Source organism: Atractosteus spatula, chromosome 10 (genome assembly GCF_055471065.1).
Source record: "Atractosteus spatula isolate fAtrSpa1 chromosome 10, fAtrSpa1.hap1, whole genome shotgun sequence".
NCBI lineage: Eukaryota > Metazoa > Chordata > Actinopteri > Semionotiformes > Lepisosteidae > Atractosteus > Atractosteus spatula.
The window spans coordinates 20960663-20975683 of record NC_142715.1 but is presented as its reverse complement, the minus strand read 5'-3'; the positions used below and the strand labels follow the sequence as shown (position 1 = coordinate 20975683).

The following is a 15021-nucleotide window of genomic DNA, read 5'->3' as shown; positions in this document are numbered from 1 at the left end:
GGGACTAAAAGATCACTCAAATGTTTTGGGCCAAGATCACATAGAGCTTTGTAAAAACAGACTGAGATATAGTTATGATACAGCTGGGAATGCACATATTCACATCCCAGTAAAAATAAAAATAAAGAAAGAAAGAAACTCTGGCACTGAACGTGAATTCCCCTCCACTAGTGAATGGGGATATATTCATCTCAGTGCTCCAGCAAGATCTAGAATCCAATCTTCAAACGTCTCACATCAATTGCCTTTCGTGATTTTCTGCCTCAAATGTTTCATTTTGATTTCTTCCAAGAATGGCTTCTGGCCAGATCCTGATGAACCACACGGTGTTAAATGTCACCCCAAGCAGCACGTTCTCCTTCACAGCGCAGCACCACTCACCCTGAGCCACGCGTTCTACTTTCATGCCTCAGTCTCTTAGTTGTGCTGCTGCTAAATAGCCAAGCTGATCAGAATGACGTTTTGGATCAGAACCTGATCTTCTAATGGGATTTTAAAGCTCTGTGTGATGCACTGTCCAGATTCTGAATGAACAGAACCACACACTCCTGTCACCTTCATGTCAACTGTGTTATTGTACAGCTGTCCTTGTTTCATTACGTGAGTCAGTTATAACTGGATTAGTACAGGAAATGAGACTGGTTGCTGTTCACATTGTTTGCTGGTTGTTTCTTACCAGTTCAGAATGAAACGTTGGGCTGTCTTGTCAGAGTTTGTTTCCTTTGACTTTCCCTGCTGTCTTGACAGATCACACTCTCCTGAGGCTGTCTACAGGATGTTCAGGACAGGCAGAGGTTTACTACAATGGCACCTGGGGCAGCATCTGTGCCAACGGCATGACAGACACCACAGCTGCAGTGATCTGTAAACAGCTGGGTTGTGGAGACAAGGGCACCATCAGAGAGACAAACTCCAGGCTGAGCCCTGATCCCAAATGGCTGGACTCTGTCTCCTGTCGCAAACATGACTCCACCCTGTGGCAGTGTCCCTCCTCCCCCTGGGGTCAGAATGAGTGTGAAGACAGGGAAGTTGCTGAGATCACCTGCTCAGGTAGAAAGTGAAGAGTGATGCTATCTTCCTCTTGAGCAGCTCTGCAGTGATTGTCTGGTCATGAGCTTTCTCGACATGTCTATATCTTGTGCTGCTCAGCAGATTAGTGTTTTGCCATGTTCAGAACAGAATAAGAGCTTTCAACTAAATTATTATCAATGTATATCCAAACATATAAAAATGAAATCAATGTCATTGTTCTTCATTTTATAATAATAATGTTTTTATATGATTATTAATCTTTGAAGGTCCTAGAAAAGAAGCTGACAGAAGCACTCCAGCCCCTCAGGAAGAGCAGCCTCAGCTGTACTGCCCAGGTGAGTTCAGTGTGTAAAACAGTCAGAGACACTGCAGCCCTGAGCTGAGGAACAGGAACCTTACAGCTCTCTTCTAGAGTCATTCAATACCTCACTAATCTCTACTACAGTCACTGAGCTGAAGACACTCAGTAACCTCTCTGCTCTCATCTACAGTCACAGATCTAATGACACTCAGTAACCTCACTGTTGTCTTTCAGTCCCATTGGCTCTGCGCCTGGTTGGAGGCACTAACTGCTCTGGCCGGGTGGAGCTGCGGTACGAGGGCTCCTGGGGGACAGTCTGTGACGACTCCTGGGACCTGCAGGATGCCCAGGTGGTCTGCAGACAGCTGGGCTGTGGAGACGCAGTGAGAGCAGGGATAGAGGCCTCATTCGGACCAGGAAACGGCGCCATCTGGCTGGACGAGGTGAACTGCACAGGCAGTGAACTTCACCTGTGGGACTGCTGTCACTCTGGACTGAATCAGAGCGACTGTCGACACAAGGAGGATGCAGGGGTTACCTGTACAGGTGAGGAGAGTCTTAGAACTGTAGATGAACAAGGTAGCAGATCAATGGAGAAGTTAGACTGATGTCACCCATACTCTATCACTGCTTAATATCTAACTAACCCAACTAAGATCATCAGTCACAAGATTTGGATGTTTTGTAGCCATGTGTGTGTGAACAGCACTAGGCTTTAATTCTGAGCAAGACACCATTCATTCTGCAATCCTAGATTTGACCTCAAGGAACAAATGTAAAGATTTTTTTTTTATTAAGACCACTCTGGATTCAACTTGCTTTAAAACCAAAGGCAAAATAATGACAGTTCTCCTATCTCTTTTACAGGTTTGTCAGAGACAACAGCCAGTCCAGCAACAGCAACAGGTGAACAGAAATCTTCCTTGTCATTGATAACTCCTGTCTTTCTGTCTCTTCAGATTCCCAGTGTAGCTGTAGTGTCTCCTCTCCTCCCTCAGGGTGAAGATCAGTGTCTCTTCAGATTCCCAGTGTTGTTGTAGTGTCTCCTCTCCTCTCTCAGAGTGAAGATCAGTGTTTTCAGATTTCCAGTGTAGATCTTGAGCTAGTGTCCTCTCTTTCCCATTGATTTAGTGACAGTCCTGATGGGTTAGATTGGGAATCCTTAACTATTCTTCATTGATCTTGGGTTCACCCTGAAGCCATGATAGCCACATATCGGAACAGGAGGAGAACAGGACATGTGTCGAAGTGTATATGAGCCCAAGAGCACCTCTCCTGATCCCTGTTCATCCATTGTCTCCCCCCTCTCTCAGGCAGAACCAGGACAACACCCCAGACACAGCCGCTGGGAGGCCTGTCTGCCTCGCCCCTGGTCCTCCTGCTGCTGGGGGCTCTGCTCTTCGTGGTGCTGGCCCTGTTAGTGGGGCAGCTGATCCAGAACAGGAATCTGAGGAAAGGTAGGGAGGGAACTATCCATCCACATAGTGACCTCTAGTGGTCAGTTCTGTCACTCACATGGAACTTATATTTACATAATTACCTTGAGGAATAAACCTGGTAGAGAAAACCATTTGAAGTTTAAGAAAGATTATCAACAATTAAAGATGGAGATATCAGGAAATTTGCAAATCCAGAAGCATAACATTTAGGTGCTGTAATGTCCAAAGAAGGTTTAGTAGTCAATGTTTGATCTTGTACTCCTCTCCCTGCATGTTAACCCTGAGGTCTGTTTTCTCACACAGCCCTATCTAAGGGAGCACTCGCCCCCTATCATGATGCCGTTTACGAGGAAATAGAGTACAAACTGGCCAGAGAGGGAACCTACAGCGCCCCCAGGAGAGGTGAGTGGAGAGAGTCTTCAGGAGTGATTAGTCTCCAGCTTCCTTCTGAGGAAGATCTGAGGACTTAACACTTGTAGAAAATCTCACCATACTGGTTTTAAATCTGTAGAGTTTTCTTTCTCAACTGCTATCAAAGTAAGTGAAGAAAAGCATCATAAACTCTGTGTTTCTGTTGACAACCTGGCTTCTCTCCCAGTAAGAGACAGTGCTGACTGACTGTAGGGTTTTTTTTTCTCAACTGGTGTTAAAGTAACTGACACCACAGTTCACAGTTCCTGATCTGCCTTATACACACAAACTCTGAGATACTGTTCACACCCTGGCTTCTTCCACAGCCAGTGGAAGACAATGAGTCTGCTGTCTGACTGCAGGTAATATTGATCTGTCCTCCTGTTCACAGGGAGATTCATCTCTGACGAGCTGCCCTCTGGATACGATGATGTGGAGGACAGTGAGGGAGACCCAGTACCAGGTGAGGGGAGGTGGAGTCAGGGGGCTCAGTGTGGGAGTGAGGAGGTCTTCAGTCCAGTACTCACTCTCACCTCAAACCAGGATGACATTTAGAGAACTTATGTAGAAAATTCTGAATTATACAAATGTAACCAAATGTGTTTGATACCTTATAAAGCCAGCTCTTCAGTGTTGCCTCACACTAGTCTTATCTCAGCAAATCACAGATGCTGAGCAAAACTAGATCTGGTCAATACTGGGGTTGTAAACAGGGTGCTGCTCTAATTGGTTTTGATAGAAAAGGAGACTGGGGAACAGCATGCTGTAAAAACTGCCTTTCAGATCAGATTAATCAGCGACCCTAGAGTTTTGGCTTAACTATACACCACAAAACATTTAAGATCACACTTTACAATTACTTTGCAGCTCTATGGTCAAACTAAGTCTGAGTCCTGAAGTGTACATTCTCTGTCTCTCTGTGTGGTTCAGGAGACTCAATAGCCTCTGTGAAAGAAGAGATCCCAGAGTACTATGATGATGCAGTAACTGTACCTCAGAGTCCAGATGCCTTGTCAGGTGGGTTATTTCAGTCCAGTCACATGGGGAATCTCTGCACCAATCCCACTGAGTCTGAATCTCTCTACTCTCTCTTCTATCTCAGCCTCTGAATACGGAGTCTGTACTATTCTGCACCAGTTACATGAATCTGACTCTCTCTCTGTGATCTCAGCCCTGCACACTCAGTCTGGGTCACTGCTGCCAGTGTCTGGCTCCTCTTCAGTATCTCATAGGGTTCACATCCTCACCCTCTCTGTCCAAATACAGCCAAACTTTCTCTGCCCTGTTGTCCTTCAACATCTTATTTGAAAATCTAGGAATTGTTTTACATTTATCACAGTTGTGAATAGGACTGGAAATCAGGTTCCCCCTGATCTCCTGTACTTAGGGCCTGGAGTTTTAGTTCCTGTGTGATGTTGAGTTAATCAGTGTGTTCTGATGAGCTCCAGCAGTCCTGTGCTCTAGATAACTCAGTGTTCTGATGTGTGACAGTGAAGTTGTGCTCTGTGTGCTTTAGGAGAGATGATGTCCTCTGTGAAAGACGAGGCCCCTGAGTATTATGATGATGCCATCACTGTGCCCCAGAGTTCAGACACTGTGTCAGGTGAGTTAAATTAAATAAGACTAAGGAGTACCCCCTGTACCAGCCCACAGTAGCCTTTGTCAGAAATAAATCTCAACCTAATTTCATATCTGCAAATAAACACTAACTGGAAATGAAGAGGCCAGTTTGTGTCAGAATGACAGAGACATTACTGACCTGCTCTTCTGTTCACAGGGAGACTCCTCTCTGATGAGACAAACTCTGGATACAGTGATGTGGGCGACGGTGAGGGAGATCCCACTTCAGGTAAAAGGGGCTACAGCCAGGGGGCTCAGTGTGGGTTAGGTAGTTCAGGGATGATAGAGATAACCTCCAGTAATCCATCTCTGTTGCACTGTCATCCAAGACAGGGGGGAATCAGGCATTTTGCAGTAGCGGTAGCTTCACTCTGTCATGTCTTACAAGGATCAATAACAGCCAATAAAGGCTGAGAGACCTGAATTGTACAAAGTTAGATCACAAAGATCAGAGTGTCATTGAAACCCTGACACACCTAGCCAATCAGATAGCCAAATTGATTTAAATTGATCCGCAGCTGATCAATGATGATGGAGTAAGGTCTGGACAGAACAAAGCTTTAGATTCCCCAAGACCAGGAATTCTATTCTCTGACTGCAGAGAGAATTACTAGGCTCAGAAATTACTAGGTCTTCCTCACTGTGGTTTTAGAGCATTGATACTCCATAAGTATAAGTGAATTCTACACTGAATCATCAATTCTTCCAAAAAGATACAATTTAATTAAAAAAATCCTATTAAACACTTTTGACTACAATATTGTAACATCTATTCTGTATACTATAACTGTTAGTCCACTAATAGCCATTGATATCAAAGCAGATTACTTCTCAGATATGTTCTATTATGCTTATTTTTTGTTATGCAAATTATGATTATATCAATAAATTGTATATTGTTTGGTTAGAATACGTGTGAGACTATAGATTATGATGTTTGATTAGTTCCTAAAAGTCTACAAGTACTCTCAAAATATACTGCTATAATTTCTGATTGTTACAGAAAATTAAAATCCCCATTCACTACACTATTGTGACTACGTAAGTGTTTTAAAAAATCTAGGTACACCTGGCTAATGTCATCAATTCCAATTCAAATTCCAATTACATTACATGGCTAGGGGCTGCAAAGCAAGGATATGTTTGCTGAGATGTTGAGGTGTGAGATTCAGTGATCAAAGCAACCATAAAGTTTAGTTAAGTTCTGGGTAAATGATTGTCAATCAACCATCCAGGAATGACAGAGCTATTTCTTGCTTCTACTACTTGTCCAGATCAACTGGAAAGACCAGATTGGAGTTTAGTCTTTGACCCTCATAAAGAGAGCTTGCCTTTCTGTTGTTTTTAGAAACTTTAATTTCTTGTTTAGAGAATCCCTTGGTTACAAAAGTGCCTCTCCTGGCTAGTGGGAGCATCTTTAGAACAGGGAAATAGGCTCCCATTCATTTTGTAGCAATTGGGTTCACAAAGAGATTTAACTGTAGGTTGTAATGTCTTTGGTTTAGAAGGTTTGGTTTCTCTTTCTTTTATGTAGGTGATCTGTAAAAGCTGAAAAACATGGTAGCAGTGTTACGGATTCGGCCAGTGAAACCGAAACCAAGTAGTGAACCCACTTGCGGGAGCCGATAGAGACAAGCAAGATCCAAATACCGTAGCCGAAGGAGAGAGCCGAGAGTCCAGGGGAAGCCAGTGATTCAAACAGGGAGAGAGTAGCCGAAGCCAGACCGTAATCCAAAACCGTAGACGAAGGAGAGAGCCGAGAGTCCAGGGGAAGCCAAAGAACCAAACTAGGAGGAAGCAACCGAAGCCGAGCCGTAATCCAAAAGACGTAGTAAAAGGGGAAAAACCAAAGTCGGAACCAGAACAGTACGAGGAGGTAGAAGGCGTAGCGCAACTAAGTAGCTCGAAAGGGAAACCAATACTGAGCGAGGGGGTAGGGAAAGACTAATACTTAAATACCAGATGAGACGGAGGTGTGGTGGTGAAAGCGTACACTGATAGGTGGACTGATTAATTAAGGCTACGCCTTCTTCTGCCTCTTTCGTTGCCGAGAGGCAGGGATCGTAACAAGCAGTTTGAGGATTTTCTGGGTGGTTAGGATGTAGGTGTCTAAAACACCTTGTCAGCAAATTTGTAATTGTGTGCTGTATGTTTGTTGTGTGTAATTTCGTGTGAATTGTGTCGTTAATGACAAATATTTAACTATTGGGAATATATTTGGCAAAATCTTTACAAGTTGGAGGCTTATGATTATGACTTTATGATTTAATTATTAATTTATCTACTCAGTCATTTCTGATATTCACCATTTTCATAATACTTATTTGTATCAATATTATGTTAATAACTGAGTCATTTTTAAAAATATGAGTCTGTGTCTCTCTGTCAGGTGTCCCCCACGCTGGCCCTGGAGTGGACAGGGTCCTGCCCACACTGCCCTCTGAAGAAGGAGCCCCTGCCCCTGACAGGACTGACTACGATGATGTTGGGGACGAGTCTCAGGGAGAGGATGGGTGCTGTGAGACTGACAGGGCTGTCTGGGAGAAGCTCCTCCTGTAGGTCTAGACACAGAAGAGCTTCACCAACAGAGTCACGCAGTCTTAGAACAACTCTGAGCACTGATACTGTCTGTGACCTGAGTCCACATCACTCCACTGTTTCCACACTGACACTGTTTGTGACCTGAGTCCACTTCACTCCAATGTTTCCACACTGACACTGTCTGTGACCTGAGTCCACTTCACTCCACTGTTTCCACACTGTCCTGCAGCTTCTGTTTTGCAAAATTGAGACTTGAACATTCCATTTCTGCTCAGCCTTTCTTTTAATACCTTTTGATGTTCCAGATATAGGAAATAAAATTGTTGATTGATGTACAGTTCTGAATGTACCACTTTTGATGGGAATATTTTTTAATACGTTTTATTAAAGTTTTGCTTTGCAATAATCTTTGGTTTTGATATGCTCATTTCTAATGTATGACATTAAAGGTATCATTAAACATTAATGAGCCCTTGGACACTCGCAATGATAAAATCAAAAGAAAGAAGAAAGTTACTTGTTTGTTTCAAATCATAAGTATCAGTAGATCCACACAAAGAACAAAAAACACTGTACACAAAGATAGACACAACATGATACAACCTAAATGTTATTTAAATTTCCCTACAAATCAAGAGAAATCATGGGTCCTGCAAGAAGACACTGTACAGCATCACTAATCCAAAACCTACAGAAATTGTATAGCTACAGTGAGTTACAAAAGCATCTGGATTTAAATAACTGGAACACAGGAAAGTTAAAACTATAAACAGGAATGACGTACATTGGAAAACTCATGATCATAAAGGGTCAGGCCTTTTTAAACTAACTTGCTAAAATAATATCAGAATGTTTTTGGACTGTGGTAAAAAATATAATTAATAATTGCTTGTACTTATATAGCACTTTTCTGGACACTCCACTCAAAGCACTTTACAGGTAATGGGGACATCCCTCCACCACCACCAATGTGGAACCCCACCTGGATGATGGGACCACAGCCATAGTGCACAAGAATACTCACCACACATCAGCTCTCAGTGAGAAGGAGAGCAGAGTAATGAAGCCAAATCATAGATGGGGATTATTAGGAGGCCATGATTGGTTAAGGCCAATGGGAAATTTGACACATCTATGTAGAACAGAGGGACAGTTACTCCTCAGTAATATACTCTACTTTGGCCTCTACTCTTTTTGAAAGAGGTCCCAGCATTTTTAATGGCCACAAAGAGTCAGGACCTCAGTTTTACATCTTACCAGAAGGACAGAGCCAGTTTACAGTATAGTGTCCCCATCACTATACGGGGGTATTAGCACCCCCTGCTGGCCCCACTAACACCTCTTCCAGCAGCAACCAGTTTTTCTTTCCCCAGGAGGTCTCCCATCCAGGTACTGGCCAGGCACACACTTTTTTAGCTTCAGTGGGCTGTTAGTTATGAGTTGCAAAGTGATATGGCTGCTGGCAAGAAACTAGACCACCTGAAGGAAACAAATGCACACATGGGGAGAAACCACTCAGCTCTACTCAAGGACAATTTTTATCTTCCACCTACGATTTCAACATTTTCCTTGGAAGATGTCAAACCACAGAGCCTGTGCTGCGCTTCAGTGCCGGCTGTAGTGGACATCCTGTTGAACATAAAAAGCATATTGAGTTCCTTGGACATGAAATTACCAGATAAAAGCCATTTCTCGTCACTTGCTCAGCGAGCAGGCTCAGCGCAAACAGAACGCAGGTGTCTCAGAGTGGTGTGTCCAAGTGGCTGTAAAAGGGCAGGCCTCCACCAGGGCCACAGCTTAGCTGGTTAAAGTACCTGTCTAGTAAACTGGTGAACCTGAATTCAAATCCTGCCAGTGCCTTTCTTTCTCTCTCGTCGTGTAGAGTTTATCATTATGGACAGCAGCAGGCGTCTGCCTTAAGTTTAATGTAAGTGTTCATTTCTGGAACAACTTGTTTTTCAAAAACTGCACACAAGTTGCAATAGATAAAATACTAATCTCCCCTGTCAGTGCAGAATTACTACCAGCTGGCAAGAAAATGAAAACTATTTTTTTGTCTTTAGCCTTAAACCTATGAATGTAGAAGAAAAGATGATATAGAAGATAACCCTTAGACGTTCATCGAAAGCTCAGTAAACGATAAAGCAGAGGCTCGTGTTCTGAATTCTGATCTGATTGTCTTGCTTCGACCTTGAAATTGTACACTGTGTAGACGCGTCACTCTTCCTAACACAATTAAAGAGCCGCAGGCAAAAGTGCCTGTCAGGAGTTCAGTTCAGTGGCAGAGCACTTGCATCGCGTGTATAAGGCTTTGTTTTCTATCGCCACTCTGGTTTTCTTATTAAACGTGATATCTTATCTGTGATTATCTTTCGTGTGACTTCCCCCGTGTGTGAATTTCAGCGCGACACATAAAACCGTTTGTCTGTTTTAAAGAGATGCTATTTTTTAAAACAGACCAAATGAAAGACCTAGTAGCTAAATACAAGTAGAAAACACGTGAATCTAATTGAGAAAATTTGGACTGGAGCGATGTACAGAATTACTAATAGCGGCGCAAAGCTCACAGTGGTGGGGTTAGGGTATCAGGGCCAGTGGCGCAATGGATGAAGTGTCCGATTTCGGATTGGAAGATTGTAGGTTCGACTCGTACCTAGCTCGTAAAGTTTTTAAACCACACTTCTCAGCGTCGTTTACGCAACCTTTCAATCGACTGGATGAGTCTCCTGTTACGTCTCCATTTCTTTCCGCACATTCTGCTTGTTTCACCGCCGATATTGTTGGACTACAGCCACAGAATCGAGAAGATATACGGTTCCGATAAACTGTCTTAAATAATCACGTTGAAAAAGGTGACAAAGTTTTATTTTTCTTTAACATCACCTTACATTTGCCTGTTCAGTTCAAGTTATTTTCTGTATGCGCAAATTCCACCATTTTTCTGCTGTCTCCTGAGAAATGTGTCAAATCACAATAAGTAATACAATCTATTCAGTTAACACCCAGACGTGACTGAACACATTTAAGACTTACACCCCCTTTAAATATGTATTTCCTTCATTTCAGTTTTCTTCCCTCCCCAGGATACCTGAAAATTCACTATTTCATATTAAAGGCTGTACATGCATTACCTGTAATACAGCTACTAATAAAGATATACATTAATCTTAATAATTAATACATTACACTTTTATTAATAAGACATGTATTGATAAAATTCATTGTGAATAGTTGTGGTGCCTAGAAAACAATTTTAGCTAAATATTTCAAGGGAGTGGTGCATATGTTCGTTATTGTGACTATATTATTTCCACTACATTCAGAACAGTTCAAATGCGATCACCTGTTCCACTACTGAGCTACTTAAACCCTGTGAAGAGGTGGTTTAAGTTAGTCTCATACATCAGTAACATCTGATAGGCAGCAGATGTTATTTTAGGTTTGTTGCAATTGAGAACAGGTTTAGTACAGAGCTGCTGACAAATTTCAGCAGCCACGTTCGTTGCAATGACCTGTTGTAGGGTCATTGCCAATCAGCCGCAAGAAAAAAAAACATAATTTGTGCCTTTATTAAAAAAAAGAAAAACAGAGTAGTAGTTTATGTGGTAATTTCAGGTACAATGTAAGAACTTAAGTTAACTAGTCCCACAGTAATGCGTGGGGTCCTATCAACAGAAAAAAAATACTTGTAACCCGAAAACACAACAACTACAAAGCCAGAAGTCTTCCGGGAACCTAGGTAAATCACTGTAGTAGTCTAACTACTACTGAAAATAAAATTTTAAAAAATTACTTAACGGAACAACTTCAAAACAAAAAGAACATTAAAAACAAATCTGGGGAACAACAAAAACACAGAATCTAATGCGAGAGCTTTCTCAAGTCTTCGGTACCCCATCGTGCTCCCTTAGTCCCAGTAGATCTCTCGTCTAAGAAGATATCTCTCATCTATCTGTGTACAGATCAGCAGGGGGTCCACAACTGATGGGAAATTAAGTAGGGAGCTGCGTCAGCTGCAAAGGAAAAAGTATAGGTTTATTCCATGCTAAAAAGAGAAGGAAACATGACGTGGACCCTTCTTCGGGTGTGACGTGGAATAAACCTTTACCTGTTCCTTTGATGTTTATTTAGACCGGAACTCCAGCAAATACCTAACAGACTACAATCCCACTAGATAAGGTGTTTAGGACGACCTATACGTAGCAGCATCTAAACTGGACAGTTGCTTTCAGTAGCTAAAGACCTGCGCAGACTGACGTTGCACAAACACAGGGTGAAACAGGGTTTCAGCATGTTTTCCGTCTCCGCCTGGGGGGGAAGGGACAGTAACAGAGCAAGGAAACTACAAGGGAAGAACATGAAAAAATAGTGCTCAGGTGGTCAGACACTTAAAAAAACACAGAATCTAACTGCGAGAGCTTTTTCAAGTTTTTGATACTCCATCGTGCTCCTCTCGTCTAAGAAGATCAGTTGGAGGTCCACAGCTGATGGTAATGTAAGTAAGTAGCTGTGTCAGCATGCATGCAAAGGAACGAGTGAAGGTTTATTCCATGCTGAACAACGTTTCGACAGTGGAGCCTTCTTGTTTCTTTCATGTTAATTTAGACCTGCAAATACCGAAGAGCACCTTAACTCGTCACTTGATTTCAGTAGCTAAAGACACTGCTCCAGGTGAGGCTCGAACTCACAACCTCGGCATAACTCTGCCGTGCGCTACTGGAGCTACATAATTTACTTTCCCTTCACACACTGGCGTTGCACAAACACAGGGTGAAACGGTTTCGGAATGATTTCCGTCTCCGCGTGGGAGAAAGGGACAGTAAAAGAGCAAGGAAACTACAAGGGAAGAACATGAAAAAATAGTGCTCAGGTGGTCAGACAGTAAAGCAGCCCAGCGGATTTACACTACAAATTTGTAATTTGTAACGATATTTATGAGTCAATCAGCACACGGATTTCTCTTCATGTGTCCGAAACTTTGCAGTTTGTATTTTCGTTTAAAAAATCCACCAAACTGACAATAATGGAGAGCTAACTGACGCCTTTGTGAACACTTTAAGTCGATTACATGTTTCATTTTCAATTCGCCTCCTTTACACGCATAGCAGCCCGGACACTAAGCGAAAGGTTGAGAAATTATCTAGCACGTCTCATGTTCAACGTATTCAATGTGAAGCGCAGTACAGGCTCGATGGCTTCACATCTCCCATGGAAAATGTTGATCAATCAAAAAAAAATTGCAGTAAAGCGCTCGAAATAGATAAAACTGTATTGATATGGACGGGAAATTGAGGTGTTATAGCAGTCCAACCCAAGACAAGCAAAAACAGAATAGACGAAAAATTAAAATACGTAGAGTAATACAAAATAAATATATAGTTAGGTGTGTGCAAAATAGGCAATATTACTAGCGTTGATTCAACATTGTATAGTAGGCTAGCACCTTCCCTCGGAAAGAACGGTGTACAAGTGGCAAAGCGTCGGTCTTGTAACCCAACGATCGTGGGTCTGAACCCCATCCCTTTTTCATTCACCTTTATCAAGGTCTACAAGTAACATGGAAACGTCTCTTCTTGTTACTCTTTCTATGAAAGCGCACAGTTGTCTGTTAAAGCCTAAAAGGATTGCGAAAATATAATATATGGAATTTGTTAAGAACTTTATCGTCTTTTCACAAATAAATAAAGAATAATAGAAAGAAGACGTTTTATAGTCGTATGCTGAGACCAGTAACAGTATCTACGCACACATTCAGAAGACATTACAATGCCAATAGAAAAAAAGCATTTGTTCTGGCAAATTAGATCACGAATCATTTTAAATCATTTCTTTTTAACACAACATTTGCTGGTGCTAGTTTCCGCGATTAACTAAAATACTTTTTTTTTCTCTTACAGGATTTCTCGTTTACTTATCAACAAGTGTAGAAAGAATGGGGAATAGAGCAGTTTCGCAAATAACCCAAAGGTCTATCACCCTTTGGGAGATGTCAAGCACATTGAGCTCCTTGGACATAAAAAGTGCCAGATAAAAGCCAAAGCATGACTGTGGAACCGACTTAGGGATGTGCAGAAACTCTCTGCACACAAGCAATCCACCACAATCGAAGAATGGCCGCAGATTCCCGCTCTTGTGTTTCCTTTACTACAGAGTTAATTCATGGGAATGAAGAAATAAGGATTGTGTTTCTGCAACATTTCGTGCACAGCATGCCATTTTTATCTAACAATAAAACAACAGCCACAGCAAGGGCTTTACACGCAGTCTGTGGTATTTTCCCCTTTTATATTTCTGCCACTTTATATCGAACCTGTTATACTCCTAAAAGTGCGCAGTAGCTTGTAATTAATAAAAATGTATAATTCACCGCTGGTATAAACAGATGTGTGCCGTGTCTGCTTTTGTAAGCATTTGTTTCAAAAATAATTTCACAATGCGATAAAAACACAGAAAGCACAAACTTAATAATATAACAATACAAAATCAATACCAGATCATAAAGCCAATTAAGTACCTATCCTTTGAAAACAGAGAACACCTTTATACAGTGCCTTGCGAAAGTATTCGGCCCCCTTGAACTTTTCAACCTTTTGCCACATTTCAGGCTTCAAACATAAAGATATAAATTTTTTATTTTATGTGAAGAATCACCAACAAGTGGGACACAATTGTGAAGTGGAACGAAATCTATTGGATTTTTGAAACTTTTTTAACTAATAAAAAAATGAAAAGTGGGGCGTGCAAAATTATTCGGCCCCCTTGCGTTAATACTTTGTAGAGCCACCTTTTGCTGCGATTACAGCTGCAAGTCGCTTGGGGTATGTCTCTATCAGTTTTGCACATCGAGAGACTGAAATTCTTGCCCATTCTTCCTTGCAAAACAGCTCGAGCTCAGTGAGGTTGGATGGAGAGCGTTTGTGAACAGCAGTTTTCAGCTCTTTCCACAGATTCTCGATTGGATTCAGGTCTGGACTTTGACTTGGCCATTCAAACACCTGGATACGTTTATTTGTGAACCATTCCTTTGTAGATTTTGCTGTATGTTTGGGATCATTGTCTTGTTGGAAGATAAATCTCCGTCCCAGTTTCAGGTCTTTTGCAGACTCCAACAGGTTTTCATCCAGAATGGTCCTGTATTTGGCTGCATCCATCTTCCCCTCAATTTTAACCATCTTCCCTGTCCCTGCTGAAGAAAAGCAGGCCCAAACCATGATGCTGCCACCACCATGTTTGACAGTGGGGATGGTGTGTTGAGGGTGATGAGCTGTGTTGCTTTTACGCCAAACATATCGTTTTGCATTGTGGCCAAAAAGTTCGATTTTGGTTTCATCTGACCAGAGCACCTTCTTCCACATGTTTGGGGTGTCTCCCAGGTGGCTTGTGGCAAACTTTAGACGAGACTTTTTATGGATATCTTTGAGAAATGGCTTTCTTCTTGCCACTCTTCCATAAAGGCCAGATTTGTGCAGTGTAAGACTGATTGTTGTCCTATGGACAGACTCTCCCACCTCAGCTGTAGTTCTCTGCAGTTCATCCAGAGTGATCATGGGCCTCTTGGCTGCATCTCTGATCAGTCTTCTCCTTGTCTGAGCTGAAAGTTTAGAGGGACGGCCAGGTCTTGGTAGATTTGCAGTGGTCTGATACTCCTTCCATTTCAAGATGATCGCTTGCACAGTG

At 42.1% G+C, this 15021-nt stretch overlaps 1 protein-coding gene across 1 annotated transcript in view; it reads left to right on the top strand.

The window, feature by feature from the left end:
* LOC148825756 (antigen WC1.1-like) overlaps window positions 1-15021 on the top strand; it is a 60196-nt gene that overhangs the window by 18968 nt on the left and 26207 nt on the right. The window contains exons 9-19 of the mRNA XM_088926340.1: window positions 748-1050; window positions 1299-1367; window positions 1568-1879; window positions 2201-2221; window positions 2647-2790; window positions 3076-3174; window positions 3575-3646; window positions 4114-4200; window positions 4700-4786; window positions 4961-5011; window positions 7193-7321. Coding sequence (XP_088782466.1) covers window positions 748-1050; window positions 1299-1367; window positions 1568-1879; window positions 2201-2221; window positions 2647-2790; window positions 3076-3174; window positions 3575-3646; window positions 4114-4200; window positions 4700-4786; window positions 4961-5011; window positions 7193-7321 — 1374 coding nt within the window. The remainder of the gene's footprint in view (window positions 1-747; window positions 1051-1298; window positions 1368-1567; window positions 1880-2200; window positions 2222-2646; window positions 2791-3075; window positions 3175-3574; window positions 3647-4113; window positions 4201-4699; window positions 4787-4960; window positions 5012-7192; window positions 7322-15021) is intronic.